General features: G+C 36.3%; 2 protein-coding genes and 1 long non-coding RNA gene across 7 annotated transcripts; all 3 read left to right on the forward strand.

The window, feature by feature from the left end:
- Window positions 1-431: 431 nt before the first annotated feature.
- LOC137729437 (protein HIRA) lies at window positions 432-8,830 on the forward strand. Of its 5 annotated transcripts, none has more exons than XM_088678184.1 (12): window positions 491-570; window positions 1,403-1,485; window positions 1,591-1,738; window positions 3,136-3,411; window positions 3,746-3,997; window positions 4,075-4,475; window positions 4,612-5,587; window positions 6,250-6,460; window positions 6,673-6,913; window positions 7,019-7,141; window positions 7,764-7,881; window positions 7,985-8,830. In XM_088678184.1, the coding sequence occupies exons 3-12, from the start codon at window positions 1,631-1,633 to the stop codon at window positions 8,375-8,377; spliced, it is 3,099 nt and encodes a 1,032-aa protein (XP_088534310.1). In that variant the 5' UTR covers window positions 491-570; window positions 1,403-1,485; window positions 1,591-1,630; the 3' UTR covers window positions 8,378-8,830. The 5 variants fall into 5 exon arrangements, with proteins under 5 accessions (XP_068324482.1, XP_068324483.1, XP_088534310.1 ...); XM_088678183.1 differs by having other exon boundaries at window positions 1,609-1,738; XM_068468381.2 differs by lacking the exon at window positions 1,403-1,485 and having other exon boundaries at window positions 432-570; window positions 1,609-1,738.
- Window positions 8,831-10,640: 1,810 nt separating this feature from the next.
- Window positions 10,641-11,693, forward strand: LOC148693388 (protein EPIDERMAL PATTERNING FACTOR 2-like). The gene is made up of 2 exons (XM_088678662.1): window positions 10,641-10,989; window positions 11,071-11,693. Exons 1-2 carry the CDS (start codon window positions 10,875-10,877, stop codon window positions 11,319-11,321), a joined length of 366 nt encoding a protein of 121 aa, XP_088534788.1. The 5' UTR covers window positions 10,641-10,874; the 3' UTR covers window positions 11,322-11,693.
- A 1,693-nt stretch (window positions 11,694-13,386) lies between these two features.
- LOC137727559 (uncharacterized) lies at window positions 13,387-14,326 on the forward strand. The gene is made up of 2 exons (XR_011067809.2): window positions 13,387-13,574; window positions 13,944-14,326. It is a non-coding gene; the product is annotated as an uncharacterized LOC137727559 (long non-coding RNA).
- The last annotated feature ends 5,319 nt before the right edge of the window (window positions 14,327-19,645 follow it).

Raw genomic sequence — 19,645 nt, forward strand, 5'->3', positions numbered from 1 at the left:
TATTCTTGAAGAAAGCTGATGTTATACCATAAAATCAATTGACAATTATGAAGAGTAACCCAATACTCTTACCAATTCTCATAGCTTTTAACCCTTGCTTGAGTCTTGTCATTTAAATAAGAACAATCAGAGAGCTTGAGTTTGGAAGTGATGATCGACCGATCACAAAACTCAAAGAAAATAGATCGGCAAGGATTCTAATAGAAAATTAAACAAGAATAGTGTTATTTAAACACTTATTTACCTCCCACATACACTTATTAATATCTTAACCTTGATCTTTTTGAATTCATTTTTTATCTAAGATAAAAAATAAAAATTTGACAGCAATCCAAAACTTTAGTTCCACTAGTTCAGCTTACTGTACATTTTAAAAGTTGTGAAATACCAGAAATACCCTTAATGGTTTTTGAAATTCACCTCGTCTTACCCCCGTGTTTCTGTGATGAACATCTACTCCCTCGTCTGCAAAGCCTTCACTAAAACGTCCACTGTCACAACAATCTCTCTCAATCTCTCTTCAATCTCTCTCAACGCGCTCAAAGAAAGGGCCTCTTCTTCGACACAAAGGTAAGCAAGCAATCTCTTCAAAACGTTCGATTCTAGGGTTTCAATGGTGCTCCTCATTTCGTTTGTTTTGATGCCAGACTCAAATTCCCACGCTAGGGTTTCCAAACTGGTTCGAAATTTTCATTTTTTAGGGTTCTTGCGGACTCTGGGTACCATGCTTCGTGGGTATTTAATGCTTATTGGCCTGTGATCAACCTTTGATGGTGTTCTTCGTTTCCTCGGTTTTGAATTTAGATTCAATGCGCCAACACTGGGATTTTTTTTTTCTTTCTGGAATTTGAAATCTGATGATTTCCTTGTTATTAATTAAGCTTCCTTGTGGTTTCCTCAAGGTTTTTTTTTTTTTCAATTGAATTTGTGTTAAGCTTCTTGTTGCGTTTAGAATCGTATGCATTAGGCGAAATTAGTAGAAGGGGATCTACTAAGGTTAATTACTTTGACAAACCTACTCCAATTGTATATTAATTTTTGAATCTTGCATGATGTTTTTTTTTTTTGTACTCTGTTATATGCTTGTGATCAGAAAGCATATAAGTAAATAACTACGATGTTTACCATTTTTTCTTATGCAAATAAAAAGTAATTGACCCGAAAAATCATTCTTATGATGCAAAAAGTTCATCGTGGCTTGCAATTTTCGTAGAGCAGTGATCCCTTGGTTTTCTTTCCTGTCTCCTCTAGCCCAAACAATAGGTTTTGGTTTATTATACTTCATTATTATCGAGTTTTCCTGCTCCAAACCACTGAATCTTGCATAACCTTCTGGCTTGGTGCTATGGCAAGGCAAAAAGTTAAATCCTTCCTTGAGCGAGATCTTGTTTCTTTGTCTCAGCTGGCCCTTTGTCAGGCACTTTATTCTGGCCCATGTTGTTTTAAAAGCCATGAATTTGCATACCTGTTTTGAATGATTTCAAGGTAGGAGGTGGTTTTTTTTTTCCCCTTTTACTGGCTTATATTTTTGGTTCGTTAACTCAAATGTGGCTTTTGTTGCTCCAATAGTCTGACTTTTGGGCTCATCAGGTGGTATTGTTTTGTTAGGTTCTGGAAATAAGTAGCAGAGATGATTTCAGAGAAGCCCAGTTGGATTAGACATGAGGGAATGCAAATTTTCTCCATTGACGTTCAACCTGGTGGACTTAGGCTTGCCACTGGTGGGGGTGATCACAAGGTAAAATTCCTCTTCTCCTTCTACTCTGTTTTCTTGTTTAGGAAATGTAGAAAATTCAAAAAAATTCATTGTTTATTGTTTCTCCAACCTGTACTCCTTTAGGAACTTTACAAATTTTCTTGTTAAATGATATTTCATTTACATCATTGTTGTGGTTTAGTTGGGAAAGTACTAAACAGATAGTACATTCAAGTTTCCAGAGACTCTTGACCTCAGAATGCATTTGATGGGCTTAGTTTGTTCAAATTTTCAATAAGAGTGTCTTCCTTGCTGGTGGAAAATTTGGTGGAAATAAGTTGTAACTTATGTCTAATGATGTGTTTGGTTTGTGTTTTTAGAAGGGATCTGAGTTCTTATTAGGAATTTTGTTTTGTGTTAATAAAAAATGGAAATCAAAATAGGGTGGATTCCGAATTCCTCAGAATCGATGATAGATAAATCTATCTTTTTATGTTAGAGTACGTTTGATGAAAACAAATTAAACTTTGTAGTCAAATATAAATCCACCATTTTAAATCTACATAGAAAAATGCAGAATAGCTTTTAAATCCAGACGCTAAGGATATTATATTTTTGGTTTAGAGCATAACTTGTTTGTAAGGTTGCATGTATTTCCGGTGTGTGATAGTGAAAGTTTAAGCAGATATTTATTGAATATTTTTTATTTTTCATTTTAGCGTTTTCATTTATGTTTCTTGTCTACTAGAATGGAACCCTTATTGTGTTTTTTTTATATTTTATCATTTTTTAACTAAGGTTTACGTATTTCAAAAATGGTTATTGAAGTACTTCTTGTGCTATCTGTACATTACTAGTTTTTATTAATTCAAAATTGACATTTAAATGCAATAGATGAAAAATATTGATACTTAGAGGTAGCATCTCATGTATGGCATAACTCATCTCCTCAAAGTCTGAATCTGGTGTGGCAAAGGTCCACCATAGTTTGAAAGTAATGCCTCCACTTTAGGTGTACTCCATGCTACTTGCATTCTTTAAGACCATGAAGCCATTTTCTAAGTGCGTTATGGACCTGAAGTAAATCATGTCATTGTATTTGTGTTATCATATTCTAGTACTAGAATTCATTGCAAACACATTTGGATGAAAAATCAGAAAAACAATTAAGTGCAAATGATCACCACTGGCGTCACTAATAGTGGGAGCATTCTGTGCATACATTCAAAATTTCCCATAAAACTAGGTTTTATAATTCATTATTGCACATGGTGTTTGAACAGCCACATAATCTCATTAACGGTATATCTTGTGTTAAGACACATCGGGTCATAGTCCCATTTATATTTATTTATATTCAGACTTGTTGCATCAACTTACATGATATCATTTGTTATACCATGGAAGTGATTTATTCCTCCCCACTTTACTACTTACAGGTGCGGGTATGGAATATGAAATCCCTTGGCAGGGATTTGGATAATGAAGAATCAGCCCAGAGGCTACTTGCAACTCTCCGTGATCACTTTGGTTCTGTGAATTGTGTTAGGTGGGCTAAACATGGTCAGTTTCTTGCATCAGGATCTGATGACCAAGTGATTCTAATTCATGAGAGAAAGCCTGGTTCAGGAACCACTGAGTTTGGCAGTGGAGAGCCACCTGACCTTGAAAATTGGAAAGTTTCAATGACTTTGAGAGGGCATACTGCAGATGTGGTAATGACATTGCTTTCACTATTTGGGAGTCACCACCTAAATAAATTCTTTCATCTTATAGTTTGTTGAAATGGAGTATGTTTTGCTTCATGAATATGATCCACCTTTTGTTTTCAAAAATCAAGTCATCTTGCTTTTGGTGGATTATCTTGAGCTACAGTGAATTGGGTCTTTGAAGTTAGATCTATGATTGCAGCTGCCCTTCCGAAGAAAAAAACATGGATAGTTTAGTTGTGTTTTATTTCAATTTTCCCAAATGAATGCTGTGAAATTTTTTTATAGTTCCTGATGGGTGTTGTCTTTCCGAGGTGTTGTTTTTCCATGCTTAAAGTAGGTGGATCTTAATTGGTCTCCAGATGACTTGATGTTGGCCAGTGGAAGTTTAGATAACACTATACACATCTGGAACATGAGCAATGGTATTTGCACTGCTGTTCTGAGGGGTCACTCTAGCCTGGTTAAAGGAGTTACTTGGGATCCAATTGGCTCCTTCATAGCAAGTCAATCAGATGATAAGACTGTAATTATTTGGCGAACAAGTGACTGGAGCCTTGCTCACAGGACAGACGGCCATTGGCAAAAATCAGTATGTTAATCGTGTCAATGAAGTTTATCGTCATACAAGTTCCAACATCTTTTTCTAACATGCCTGTGTTTCTTCAGCTTGGATCCACCTTTTTCAGGCGGCTGGGATGGTCCCCTTGTGGCCACTTCATTACTACCACTCACGGATTCCAGAAACCAAGGCATTCTGCACCTGTTCTAGAGAGAGGGGAATGGTCTGCTACATTTGACTTCTTAGGACATAATGCCCCTGTGATCGTGGTGAAGTTTAACCATTCAATGTTTAGGAGGAATATTTCCAATGCTCAGGAAAAAGCTGCACCCATCGGGTGGACTAATGGGGCTTCAAAGACAGGAGAAAAAGAGAAAGAACCACAACCTTATAATGTCATTGCTATTGGGAGTCAGGACAAGACTATAACAGTATGGACTACTGCAAGTCCCCGACCTCTCTTTGTAGCAAAGCATTTCTTTACTCAAAGTGTTGTGGATTTATCCTGGTATGGTTTCCATTTTACAATAAATATCTACCATTTAGTATTTTTCATATTCTATATCATTTTTAATTTAGCTTTTTATTCATTTTATGTGGTTATTCTTTTATGTAATGTGTTTATGTTTTTCTCATTGAAATAGGAGCCCTGATGGCTATTCACTTTTTGCATGTTCTTTGGATGGTTCGGTGGCAACTTTCCATTTTGATGTTAAAGAACTTGGTAACCGTTTAAGCGATGCTGAACTGGATGAATTGAAGAGAAACCGTTATGGCGATGTTAGAGGTCGGCAAGCAAATTTAGCAGAAAGCCCAGCTCAGTTATTGTTTGAAGCAGCATCTGCTAAGCAAGCCTCAAGCAAAAAACTGGTTCTGGAAGTTCAGCAAAACGAGACAGTTGTAAAACCTTCTACTGAAGCAACGGTTGCAACAATAACTTCTGCAGACAGCTTAAATAAGGTTTCAATACCTGCCAGAATTTCAAGTCCTGTGAAGCAGAGGGAATATAGACGCCCTGATGGTAGAAAGAGGATTATTCCAGAAGCAGTTGGGGTGCCTCTGCAGCAGGAAAATATATCTGCTGGGGTTCAAACCCCGGCACTTGACTTCCCTTCTGTACGTTCTGATAAAAACAATGATGACAATGGATTAATTGCTGCTGATAGTGGCATCAAAGAAAGTTCTGTTAGGGGAGTAATTGGCAGAAGCACTGAAATAAAGGAAGGACATGGGGTTACTGCTAGAGCTATGATTACCAAGAGCCTTGTTATTGAGAAGGTTCCTGCTTCCACAGGTGGAGATGAAAGCATAGCTGTGGAACAGTCAGGTAATTCGAAGGCGTCTAGTTCAGCAGGTTCTTCATGTTCCACTCTTTCAATAAGGGTGTTTGATAGGAAAGAAGGGGAAGACAATGTACCAGTTTTCTTGGAAGCTCGACCTCGGGAACATGCTGCAAACGACATCGTTGGCTTGGGAAATACATTTATCATGAAAGAAACAGAAATTACTTGCGCAAGAGGGTTACAGACTCTTTGGTCAGATAGGATATCTGGGAAAGTCACTGTTTTAGCTGGAAATGCAAACTTCTGGGCTGTTGGGTGTGAAGATGGATGCATACAGGTGAGAATTGATATTGCTTTTGCACTTGTATACATTCAAGTTTTCTCCTTTTCTTTGTTTTTTCTCCCAAGTGTTATTAATAGATTTATTTCACATTAAGTTCAAAACTCTGCATAATATATTTCAATTTGTTTCCTTGGCGGTTGCACTCCTCAGATCCCATCTAAAGTTTAGCATAATTGTCACGAAAATGTTTCTTTCGACATCGACTTAGTCACACATTAGGACAAACATCTTCTTGGTACTAGAATTCTGAAGCCAACTTGTTCTTTGTAATCATTCTTTTCTATTGAATTACCCTTGAAGCAATAGCATTCTATTTCCTTTGCAGCATTTTATTTTTAAGTGATTGTAACTGAGAAAGATGCTAATGTACCGTAGGCTCAGATCTTAGCATTCTTTTTCTTAAGGTACTCTTGAAAATCCATTAAAAAAAAGAGAGGTAGGTTTTGCACAATTGTTTGGCTTGACATACGGTTCATTCAAGGGGGAGGAGTACCCAAAGTACTAATTCTCAAAAGCGAGTTCAATCTCCCTAACTATTCTGACAAGCATTATGCCATTTATGTTCATTATAGATTTTGACACAAATATTACCACCAAGCTTGGTATAAGTGGTTGAATTTGTTTAACTTATGGAAATTTTTGGTTGCCTTGAGTAGGTTTACACAACGTGCGGGAGACGTGCTATGCCAACTATGATGGTAGGATCTGCAGCAATATTTATAGATTGTGACGAGCGCTGGAAATTATTTTTGGTGACAAGAAAAGGATCCTTTTATGTATGGGATCTATTCAAGCAGAATTGTCTCCTCCATGACTCATTGGCATCTCTGGTCGCTTCAAACCCAAACCCATCTGCAAAAGATGCAGGTACCACATTGCACTTGTCTTTTCAACCCTTGAAGTGTCTTTTTGGATCTCTATTTGGCGGATAGCCATAGCCCATGTCTTGTCAGCATGAGGTCTAGATGTGCTTAACATCTTGACCACTGTGGCTGTGGGTATTGTTTTCTCCTTTTATTTCTGATCCTTTTTTTTATATAATCTCTTGTTTCTGATTTTTTTTTATACATGCATTCCAGGTGTGATCAAAGTTATATCAGCAAAGCTATCAAGATCTGGTTCTCCTCTTGTTGTTCTTGCCACTCGCCATGCCTTCCTCTTTGACATGGGCCTGATGTGTTGGCTTAGGGTTGCGGATGACTGCTTTCCTGGGTCAAATTTTGCAAGCTCCTGGCATTCAGGTTCAACTCAGGGTGGTGAGCTGGCTGCTTTGCAGATTGATGTTAGGAAGTATGTGGCCAGAAAGCCAGGTTGGAGCAGGTTTGTACTGAAAACTATGGAATTTTGAGATTATAATATGTGCTGACCTGCACACTGCAGTTTAGTATCCTGCTTTTGGAATTGATTTGTTTTATTTTCTTGTAGGGTGACAGACGATGGGGTGCAGACACGTGCTCACTTGGAGGCTCAGTTGGCTTCCTCGCTAGCTTTAAAGTCAGCTAAAGACTATTGCCAATGCCTTCTATCATATATTCGCTTCCTTGCAAGGTATTTTTTTTCTTTCTTTTGTGCATATGTAATTGAATATAGGAAGACCTATATGTCCTTGCCCTCCTGCTGCTGCTCTTTTGTGCTATTTGCACATACATTTCTACTAATTTTGAGAAACTCTTTTATTATTATAATGTTCCTTGGTGGTTCTTCTCTTCAACTTCTACTGGTCTGCTCTGCTTCTGCACTTTTTTATTGTTGGTGGCATCATCTTTTACCCTTTATACAGCAAAAAACATGAGATGTGAATTTGGTTGTGCAAATTTGACTCTTAAAGTATGTTAAAATTGAAGACTTCTTAGACACTCTCACAAAATGGGGTGTCTATGTTTGGTTGTCAATGTTGTCAGCAAGTGTAAAATTAAGAGACGTATTTATGTCCGTGCAGTGGATGTTGTTGCTTGTGGGCTCTGAATGTCTGTTCTTAAGATGTGATACCGACATAATTTGTGTGTGTGTGTGTGTGTTGATGTTTAACAATTTTAAACTTTTGATGCATAATAACTTCAGTTTCTGCAGCAATACTCACATATACATACATACATACATACATACATACATACATATATATATATATATATATATATATATTATGACTTTATGTTTTCACTGATTTCAGAGAAGCAGATGAGTCTCGTTTACGAGAAGTGTGTGAGAGTTTCCTTGGACCTCCAACTGGGATGGTGGACGATACAACTTTAGATTTAAACAACTCGGCATGGGATCCTTGTGTGCTTGTAAGGCTGTCCATACAGTTCTTTGGGTGTCATGCTATTTTTCAACCCATTTCCCCCCTGCTGTTCATATACATGTTTTTCACTTGTGTTTTTGCTTTTGCAGGGAATGAGGAAACATAAACTTTTACGAGAAGATATCCTTCCGGCAATGGCTTCAAATAGAAAAGTACAGAGATTGCTTAATGAATTCATGGATCTCATTTCCGAATATGAAAGTGCTGAAACAAATATAGAGAAAAAGATTCAAACTTCGCTGACAGCACATCCACCAGCAGCTGATGAAATGGACTCTGCTCCTTCCAGGACAAACGAATTGGACGTTGTCCCTGCAGCAACAGAGAAAACGAAGTCTGTTCCTGCCTCAACTGACCAAAAGGACTCTTCCCAGTTAGCAACAGATACAGAAAATTCTGCTCCAGTAGCTGAAGACAAAGTTAATCCAGATCCGCCAATGATCAGTCAAGTTAGTGTTGCTGCACAAGATGCAGGTTCTTGAGTTTTGCATCTGGGAAATGCAAGAAATAGCGCGTGTTAACTTTTAGTTGAACTGGAGTCCTCTTGATGATGACCTATGTATATGTTTCGCCGATCACCTTCCTAGACTGGAGTCCATTTTGCCGATCACCTTTCTTCTCGGGGAAAAGCTAACTACGGCTGAGAGCATATCATATGCTGTGTTAAAGACAACGTTTGGTGATCTGTTGATGGTTTCCTCTCAGACGCATTTAGACCAAAAAAGGACTTTCCAAATGTAGTGTACCATATGTAGCCGGCTTGTACATTATTCGGCGTTATCGGAATTAAGGTCGCTTAATATTTTGTAGTTGTAGACTTCTGGTGTTCTACTAGGCGTGCCTGCCGTAAGGCGCTGATGAACACGTCTGTGTACTGTGTGTAATTTATTGGTAAATTTTTTTTCTTAAATTATTCATAAATTTTACTCGTCTAATGAATTAAACTTGATTCTTTCCTGCACTGGTTGGAAGTAGTAGGCTGTAAAAATGGTGATGGCTTGTGGCTTCGGGTTTTGAATGGTCAATATTTGAACAAAATCACAATTCAATCAAATACTCTGCTTCGATGACAATTTGTTGCAATCACAGGAAGCAAACACAAACGCCAATAACCGCAGTTGTTGTCCGTCTTTGGATATCATAAATTAGTAATTTTAAATTTTAAATGAATTAAATTTCTTCCACATTTTTCTCCAATACCTGTCACTTCTATAATTTTCTCCGAACCACAAGATTGCTGGTATCATATTATATATATGTATATATTAGTAATTTTAAATGGAGGCTGATCTGTAGCACTACATTTTTTTAGATAAGTTTTAGACCATTAGATTGGTCCACTTTTAATGGTTGAGATCTAATCTAGTAAGGCAATTCATTAGTTAGATATTTATTTTTTCAAACAAATTTATATTGGAAATAAATCTTTGAACTTTCTAATTATAATTTCATGCACCTAATCTTGCTGTCAATTTTTGGTGTTCACTCTAGATAATTATTGACTAGTCTTCATCTCACAAATAATGTGAATCTTGATGCAATAACCAGAGCACCATAACAGATCGACTAACAGTGATGGCAAGAGAAGAGAAAATAAATAAATAAAAAATAAAAAAGGAAAGCAAGGGAACAAATCAATCACAATATTGAGGAGAGAGAATGTAAGTGATAATTAAAAAGTTTTAAAATTTTAATTTTCCATGTATATTTGTTTAGAAAATTAATTAAATGCCATGTTAAACTAGATCTCAACCATTAAAAGTATAAATCTAACGGTTTAAGATTTGTCTCAAAATTTATGTCAAAAATACGGTATCACGGATCCGTCCTTATTTTAAATATGTATTTATTTTTTACAAAAATAAATTCCAAGTCCTAAGCCGCTACCAATAAAATGCTAAAACCCTAACCGAAAATGATCAACACCAGCCCTTGACGAACCTTCGAAAACCCTAAACCCTCAAAGTTCACCTCTCACACTACAACGGACCTTTTAAAATTATAAAAGAAATAAACTTGAGAACAAGTTAGAAATCTGCCCTATCTTTTATTTAGTAACCGGTCACCTTGCAATAAAATTTGTGACCTATTTTATAATATTTAATTAAACCTGTATTTTTCCTTAAAGTCCAAGTCAAACTCAGTATTTAATCTGAATTTATCTTTTGTTTAAAGCGATATCGATTAAGAGAGCTGTTTAGCTTTTAAATTTTTGTACATTCTACTATATGACCTAATATTGTAATTTTCTTTTTTTTTTTAATGTTATTGGCACTCTAAAAATCTCATTCTACACTCCTCACAAGTGTATTTTTTCTTTCCAAATATAGAAAGTTCGGAGTGTAGAATGAGATTTTTGGAGTGCCAATAACAATTTACTTTTTTTTTAGTACGTCAATATTTTTACACTAAGAATTTTTACCCAATAGTATAATTTTAGACATGCACTTCAGTATCTATATAATTAAAGTAACAGTACAAGTTTCAAATTTTATGCTTTTGAAATCATCACTTGTGGGCACTACAAAATCTGAGACTTTATGTTAAAATTGGATAACTTGCCAAAACATGTGATACTTTGAAATTGAAAGGATGGCCGTGGATCATGTGAAGTGCAACAGATGTACCCTCCTGCCACCTGCCACATGCCACATTTAAAACCATTCCCTCCTTATTTCCATTTAATATTTTACCCCCTATATAAATTATGTGTGTATATTTACCCCCATCGATATCCCTTATCATGCACCTTCTTCTTCTTTCTCTCTCTCTGTTTAGCTTTTCTTAGGTCTTCCGTTGTAATGAAATCTCTTTTCAGGATTTGCCTTTAGGCTTTAGTAGTCCGACATTTTAAACAACTTTTATCATTTGATTTCTTAGAGTCAATCTTCACCGTTTATTTTCCGTGCTACTGAGTAGTTCCTCGTATTTGTGTAGTTAATTTCAATCACTACAAGAATTACAGGTTACAAACAAAACATGAAGAAGAACTTGTCTGTTGGAGTTGCAGCTCACACAAGTTTCCTCCTTGTGGTTTTCTTCATGCTAATTACGATAGGCAGAAGCCTACGTGTTAGGCCTCCTCACGTCCCACGTACGTATAATCCATATCTCATTCATTAATGTTGGTTACAGATATATGATCACTCTTAATTTGTCGTCCTTGATACTTCAGTGAATCTTCAAAGAGAAGTCGGAGCCAGTAACAGAGACAACCTATACCGAAGCAAGGAAGGAGGAACGGAAGAAGCGAGGAAGGACCTACTTGGAAGCGGGTCGAAGTTGCCGGACTGTTCACATGCGTGCGGGCCGTGCTTTCCATGCAAAAGAGTGATGGTGAGCTTCAAGTGCTTCGTTTCAGAGTCATGCCCAATTGTTTACAGGTGCATGTGTAAAGGGAAGTACTACCATGTTCCCTATAACTAGCATTCATCATCAGATCACCACATTGCGACGGCCTTTGCTAGTTATACGCATGCATGCATGGGGATTCATCGCTAGGAACGCAATGTGTCAACTTGTGACCCCAACTTTTTTTGAAGCCTGGCAGTGGCAGTCGCCTTGCTCGCCCTATGCCACAACGGGCCTTAGGAGGATGCATGTTAACTTGTGCGAGTGGATTTTTCTTATTTATGTACGATTAATTTGTTTCGGATTTAATTGTAGTTCAGAATTTTCAGATGAGCAGAAGAAAAATGTATTAATTGTAGGGGAGAGTTAATTTGTATCTCATCACGAGTTTCTTGTTTTTCTTTTTTTTCCCTAGCCAATTATTATATTTGAATTTTTTGCCTTCTATCTCTGTGATTTATAGTTTATACCCATCAATGTTTCGGCAGTGATGTCATTAATTGTTGTAACGGCCTGTAATGAACCGTAAAAAGTTTCATGGGTAATAGTCAATTCAATCCACCCAAACGAATAGTAACTAACACTAGCTGTCCTAGTGCATCTCCACTCCTAACCTAAATAGCCTAGGTAATTTGCATCAAAATATTATTTATTTTTTTTAATATTTATTTTTAATTTCGGATATGTTTTTTAACCAATTTTGTCACGTCACGTATTATGATCCAAAAGTACAATTTTTGGGATAAGATTTTCGAGTAGATTTTTAGCCAATTCTGTAGTGCCATGTGTCATGATTTTGTAAGAATTATATGGATAGATTTCTGATAAGATTTTGAACAAATCATATCGCGCCACATGTCACTATCTGTTTAGAATCCTTGAGAATATATTTCGATAAGATTTTTAACCAATCACGTCATGCCACATGACATTATTTACAACCTCATCCTTTTTTTCCCATATAAACTCTTCATCCATCCTAAAGTCATACACCAAAATCAAAATAGCTCAGAATCTTTCTTCATAGTTTATAAATCTCGAGTTCTTACAATGTATTCTTCAAGTAGATTGTTATAAATCGATGAGCAAGAGAAATAATTCTTTGAGGAAGATGAAGAATTGTTCAATCTCGAGAATGGTGAAGATGAGGTGTTCAAAATGGAAGAGGAAGAAGATGATGAACTTAGAAGCGGGGTGAGATCTCCAGACTTCTTGCGCCAATCTTCTCGCAAAACAAGGTACGAACCGTCTTCCAAACTTCTCACAAGTGCATCTCATTACCTGTAATCAGATAATGAGTAGCTTGAACCCAACTAATGTTTTATAATATGTCTTCAGGGTCAATATTTGTTATAGTAAAAATAGGTATAGTTGGCCAAATGCTGACAAAATGACTCACTTAAAATTGTTAAAAAGCTTGGCGATGCGTGCTCTTTTTAAAATTCCATAAAGACTTGTATCCGCAGTTGCTTGTACCTCCATGAACATTATTTCCAGCTATGCCCCATATATGATGTTGCACTGAATCATTAAATGGAACCTGAAAATTCCGCGGACGGATGAAACCATATCACCAGCTGTGCGACATAAGAATAAGGGCTGGTTTGGTATTATTGTATTTTGAAAAAAAAACTGCTTTTATTATGCTGTGAGAATAAACAGCTGTGAAATAAAGTAGCAGAGTGTTTGGTAAACTTTTTTGTAAAAGTGTTTTTGAAAGAAAAAAAAGCAATATTATAGTGTTTGATAAACTTTTATGTAAAACATATGTAAAAAAAAGCTGGTTTTTCAAAGCTAGGTTTTGCAGCTTTGTGTTTTTGGCTTTTTTTTTCACCCAAAACTGTGAAAAAAAAGTTGAAACTGAATGTTTACCAAACATAATGATAGCCACTTTTTTCAGAATCACCTCAGTACCAAACTAGGGCTAAGAAAACAAAGTTTCCCACCACAAAAAAAAAAAAAAAAAAAAAATGAAAAAAAGAAAAGATCATATATATATATATATATATATATATATATTATTCACTAAATTAATGGCCCGAAAACTTATTATAGAAAATCATAAACTCAAGATTCATTTGTAAATTTATGGAATCATATTATGCTTGTGAATGAAGAGTCATAGTTAAAAGGTGAATTACCTTCTCTTGGAAGTTCATCATTCACCCATCCTTTCCACATGATCTTACACCGCATGCACCATTTTTTTTATTCTATTTTGTGAAATAAAATTACAATCCATACCCACTAACCCGAGCCAAAAACGGCCATAGGGTTCGTTGAGCCTTTTTGATTCTATTAATCACTTTTCTATCAGCTCCTCGTCTGGTAAATTCCAAATCCGACAATCTATTTCTTCGATTTTGTTTTGCAAATAATGAAATTATTATTGTGTTTTTGATTGATTTCGTTGCTTTGGGTTTGAATCTCTGTAAATTTTGAATTTTTAGCTCAAAGATTGTCAATTTTTTTGGATGATTTTAGTTTTCTTGAATTTTATGGTTTTGGATGGGTAATTATGCATTAAAGTTTTATTTGGATGGGTAAGATTGTATTAAAAAGATTTGCTGGGTTGTGTAGAACTTTGTTGGGTTTGAGTAGCTCTCTCTACATATACATACCCGTTGCTTGTCTTCAGCCACCATTGCCATTGCCATATATATACTAACCAGTTCACTAATTATGATCGACTTGTAGGAAGCTTACTGCATTTCACAGAGGGGAGAGCGAGCAGTAGCAGCAGAAGCAGCAGCGACGGCGGTAGTAACCACGGAGGGGAAAGCGTGGTGGTGGATTATGGAAAAAACAAAAGCTCACGGTTCGTCTCTCTCGTCAACTCCCTCTCTCTCTGTCGTAATTTGTTTGGTTTTAAGTTCACAATTTGGTTGATTTCTCTTGCTATTTAGAATTTGAACAAGTTTAGAATTTTGATTGTGATTTGATAGAGCCGTGTAGCCTTTAAAATTGATTATATTCTTCGGATGGTTGTCTGTTCAATCCATGGTCGTTGCGAATCCTCGAAAAAATTGTAATTTTGAATCATTGGGCTTAATTCCATGAATACTAGATATTGTGATCAATTTGCAAATTAGTTATGAGGGTTCTAAGCGATTCGATTTCGACAGAAAGAGTTGGGATGTTAGGCCAATGCTAATTGCGTTTTATGCTGGTAATTTAATTGGAAGGCTAGGAATTGAACTAGAACTAGAAGTCAGTACAGCTTTTTAGGCCGACATACACCAAACATTGCACTAAGTTAGTCAAACTTAGTCTATTCTAAGTCAGTCCAACTTAGATCCTGAAACTATTTCAATCCAAGATAATTTCGTGTAACAAACGCATCTTAAATTACCTAATATAGCCCAAATGGGCTTGACCCTAATGGGCCCAGTAAATACAAAACTAATTCGAAGCCCAATTTGGATGTTGAGCTTTCATAATTAATTAAACTATTTAATTAATTATTTCCTTCTTTGATTATTCTAATAAACCATTCCAACACTTTTGTATTCACCGCAGACAAGAATGAGGTGTGCAATCTATTAGGTTATAATCGATGAGGCCGTGAGCGATCTAGAGTTCCCAATTTTTAGCCATGATACTGTTTTTTGAAAAATTTATCTAACACTGCACTCTTTCAAAGACATGACACAATTGGTTGACTACCTTTAGCTAGGATATTGGCTCTTTAGAGGAAGAAGAATTTAGAAGTCTGCTAAAGCAAAACTCAACTTCAGTTTGGAAGACTCTCTTGTCAATATACCACCAACGGTCACAAGCATCAAGCAAAATAAATTAATGATCTCATCAATCGCGTTTTGAAGGGAGGTGTGCAAATCTTCGGGATTTCCTTAGCCCTCCATCTCGGGTAGTTTCAGAGTTCCAGCCCAAGTCAGGACAAGTCCTTGTGTAGTTATGGAGTTGGCTAGGATGAGGGTTGCACTTCTTGCAAACTGTTTGGAAAATCTATCAATTTCAGATATTGCTCTGAGTTATGTTTCCGATCCTTCAATGGGAAGGTTCTTCCATGGTTGTCCTTATTGTAAAGTCGTTCGCATTGAAGGAAACATACATGAAGTGCCGAAAGAGAGGCACATGTTGAGCATTAATTCCACAAGTCTGATGGAATTATGGATCTGCTTGTACATTAAGTTTGGCCATTGTGATGCAGTTGATATTCGAACATCACACGCGTTCAAGGTAGCTGCTCTAGATTTGCGTCTTTTGGACTTGGACGACACTATGTGCGCAACCTACGACTTTCAAGGCTTTATAATGCTCGAGGCAAGAGTGCAGGTCGACATATTCCTCAAAGCGTGTCTCGTCCATTAGAAAATGACGAGGACATGTTAGATCATATACATGAAGTGAAAGTAGAAGAAACTATGAACATTGTGTTTGGTTTGTCCGAAAGCTCAACTCTTAAGTCACTTATCCTAGGCAACAAAACTATGCGAGTAAGTGTTGTTGGACAATTATTGCTTTCTGCAAGTGACTTAAGAGATACACTTTCGGATACAATGCTCCCAACTTCTTTCTATTTCCTCTTCATGTTTGGCATTTTTCAAGTGGATGAGAGGGCACCTCAAGGAATACGCCGGCTTGCAGTTTGCCTTATGCATTATCTAGCCTTGAAAGTTGTAGGTTGTGCACGAGTGTCATCCAAGTACAAAAGTCACAAATTTAGAGTAGCAACCTTGAACGCATATGATGTATGAATACTAAGACATCATAATGGTCGAACTTGATGTGCATGCGGATCCATAATTCCATAGACATGGAATTAATGCTCATCATCTGCTTATCTTTTGGCACTTCGTATATTTTTCCTTCAATGTGAAGGACTTTTAAATAAGGGCAACTATAGAAGAAGCTTTGCATTGAAGGATCCAAAGCTTAACTTTGACAAATTTTCCAAACAGCCTGCATGAAGTGGAACTTTTATGCTAGCCAATTTTATAACCTTTACACGAGGACTTGTACCGACTTGGGGTCAAAGCTCATAAAACTTCCCGAGATAGGGGGCTATGAAAATCCCCAAGATTCGCACACCTCCTTCTAAAACGCGATTGATGAGATCATTCAATTCGTTTGGCTCGATATGCTTATGACAGTTTATGGTGTATTTGACAAGAAGACCCTTCCAAATTGAGGTTGAGATTTGCTTTAGCCAGACTTCTAAATTCGCCTTCCTTTAAAAAGCCAATATATGGCTAAGGGTAGTCAACCAACCGTGACATGTCTTTGAAAGAGTGTAGGTGCATGCTATGTCCTTTGGTTTGAGTCGGTTGAAATAGTAATTCTATTTTTTGACAAACATGAAGTCCCACTTTGAAAGAGTCTCGTTAGCACCTAGCTTTGGTTTTTTGCCCTAATACTCAACAATTTTCGGATTTTTAACCCTCCAATTTTCTATTTTAATATAAAAATCCATCCTCAGAACATAATAAGGCAGTGGAGCAATAACAATCTCATTGCAATTCTTAGGTACATGTCGTATGTTAATTTACGGAAAATCAAATTTAGTTTCAACTTGAAAAAAACATTTGTGCACGTAAATATATATCATAAATTTGCTATACTTATGTTGTATGTTAAAATCATGTCGTCTAGTTCCGTCAAATATTTTGTTAGTAGAAATGGATCATCTCTAGATCTCTTCCTCCTAATCCATCAAGTTCAAGGATTCGGACGGTTCAAATTTAATCTAATGGCTAAAGTTATTATAACTTTTAAAATGGACTTTTGTTTGTAGCCGTTAGATCAAATTTTAACGGATCCAGATCCCCGAACTTGATGAATTAGGAGGAAAAGATCCGGAAAAGATCTATTTTCTTTGTTAGTTTGCCGATGAGGTACACGTGCCAGGCCTACAATTCCTATGAGACGACACCACGTGAATGTTGCCATCTCAAAGCACAAAATGTTGATTGAGTCAATTTTAATGTTAAAAATTGTGTGACTTAAAACAAAGGGAAATTCTCATTTTTCTACTCAAGTTTTCCAATTTTCAGCTTTCATACCTAAATATTTTTCGTATCACTTTCGTACCAAAATATTGATTTTTCTACCAACTTCATACATTCTTTAGTCTATTGTTTGAACTTCTCCTACACGAGATACACGTTTGCCCTCTTGGGTTTGAATTTCACATGCTTGATTTACATTTCTTTATAGCTAGGTAATTCCCATTACAAAAGTCTAAGATTTAATAAGGGTGTTATTTGATACATGGTCATAAGTTAAATAAAAGGCTATCGTAATTACCATTTCTCAGCATTTGTAAAATATATTACCCTTTGCGTTTTTTAAGGTATGGACCGCACTTTGCGGACTTTATATGTTGACTAAATTGTGTTCATTGGATCAAATCAGAACGGCTGAAAATAAAGCCATCAAAATGAGGTTTAGTGTGAAACTGGGTCATAAATAACCCGTCATTAATTCAAAATGGTACCTAACAACAGTTTTAAAGTTGTTGGTTTTAAATTCTCTCCCTCCCTGCCACTCATTTCTACGATCTAGTGGTATTCTTCTTCACTTGTAAGTGAGAGGTTTTAGGTTCGAATCTTGTGGATGACAAATTCGACCAAATTAAGTTATCTATTATGTGGCTTAACCGAACTCTCTATTTTCTCTAATGTAAAATATGTTGTTATACTAAAAATAAAAAAATTGTTATAAATAGGTCAAAGTTAGAGAGATAACCTTTTAGTGAATGGAGTAAAGCTGATGTAAAATGTCACACTGAAACTATAGCACAAAAGGATAACAAATAAAAGACGGAGGAATAGATGATGTTATTGATATTTTCTCTCGTTCTCTTCTTTTATATTTTTCTATCTCTTGAAAGCATACGGAGTGCTCTATTTATAGAGCAACTCCAAACTGATGCATTAACTGCACATTGAAGTTTACAGCACTTTCTTTGACAATATAACCTCCATACATTTACAAATTCAATTTCACTTTGCATGGGCATTGAAAACTTTTGCCAAAGTACTGTGGGCATTCATTACCCACCCGCATTTTCAACATTCCCTATTGGATGCCCACATATCAACATGAGTTGCCTCGTTAAAATCTTGCTTGGAAAAATCCAGTGGGAAAAAACCATAACGAAGGAAAAAGAGTACAACTTTTCCTGGATTGTTGATATAATGTCAAGTATGCTTATGTTGCCTCGTTAAAACCTTGATAAGAAAAATCCAATGGGAAAAATCCTAGTCGAAGGAAAAAGAGTACAACAAGCATGTATCATGGATGCTCCACCTGATATGTATCTCCCCCTGATTCCGAATTCTCCAAATTTAGCTGTTTGGTAAGTCGATGTAATCCAATACTTTGCACTAACATCTGAAACGTGAACTTTGGTAGAGATTTGGTGAACAAGTCTGCCAGATTTTCATTTAAACGGATTTGTCTGCCTTCAATAATTTTAGCCTTTTGAAGCTCATGTGCACTAAATTTTTTTGGAGATATGTGTTTAGTCTTATCGCCCTTGATGAATCCTTCCTTCATTTGGGCAACACAGTTTGCATTATTTTCATGAATGACAGTTGGATTGTCTATCTTCGAAGTTAGACCACATGAATTCCGGATATGATGGATCATTGATCTTAACCAAGAACATTCACTACTTGCTTTATGTAAAACAAGTATTTCTAAATGATTTGAAAATGTAGCAACTAATGTTTGCTTGGTTGAGCGCCATAAGATTGTTGTATCTCCATTCTTAAATACATATCCAGTTTGTGAGCGGGCTTCATGCGGATCAGAGAGAAAACCAGCATCTGCATATCCAACAAGAACTTGGTCATTTGTGGAGTTCTTTGAGTAGAAGAGACTCATGTCTGTTGTCCCACGAAGGTATCGCAATACATCTTTGATACCCTTCCAATGGCGAATTGTTGAAGCAGAGTTATACCTTACTAACAAGTTAACTGAAAAAACTATATCTGCTCTAGTACATTGTGCTAAATACAACAAAGCACTTACTGCACTCAGATATGGTACTTCTGGACCAAAGACCAGTTCATCATCTTATTTTGGACGGAATGGATCTTTCTTAATGTCCAAATAACGAATGACCATTAGCGTGCTGAGTGGATAAGCGTTGTTCATACCAAATCACTTCAGAATTTTTTCAATGTAAGCTGATTGGTGGACCAAAATTCCACTAGCACAATGCTCGATCTACAGGCCTAGTCAAAATTTTGTTTTTTCCAAGGTCTTTCATTTCAAATTCGCTTTTCAAATATTCAGCAGTTTTATTGAGCTCTTCAGGAGTTCCAACTAGATTCATATCATCAACATATACTGCCACTATAGCGAATCCAGAATTGGATTTCTTAATGAATACACAAGGGCAAATGACATTGTTGATTTACCTTTCTTTG

The sequence above is a fragment of the Pyrus communis genome, chromosome 10, assembly GCF_041283825.1.
Source record: "Pyrus communis isolate YQ-2024b chromosome 10, ASM4128382v1, whole genome shotgun sequence".
In the NCBI taxonomy this organism is placed as follows: Eukaryota; Viridiplantae; Streptophyta; class Magnoliopsida; order Rosales; family Rosaceae; genus Pyrus; species Pyrus communis.

Bases quoted from the DNA above. Each gene is read 5' to 3' on its own strand.
- LOC137729437 (XM_068468381.2), top strand. From the start codon at position 1,631: ATGATTTCAGAGAAGCCCAGTTGGATTAGACATGAGGGAATGCAAATT. The intron at 3,412-3,745 runs GTAATGACATTG...TGCTTAAAGTAG, and splicing joins GAGGGCATACTGCAGATGTG to GTGGATCTTAATTGGTCTCC. The intron at 3,998-4,074 runs GTATGTTAATCG...GTGTTTCTTCAG, and splicing joins ACGGCCATTGGCAAAAATCA to CTTGGATCCACCTTTTTCAG.
- LOC148693388 (XM_088678662.1), top strand. From the start codon at position 10,875: ATGAAGAAGAACTTGTCTGTTGGAGTTGCAGCTCACACAAGTTTCCTC. The intron at 10,990-11,070 runs GTACGTATAATC...TTGATACTTCAG, and splicing joins TAGGCCTCCTCACGTCCCAC to TGAATCTTCAAAGAGAAGTC.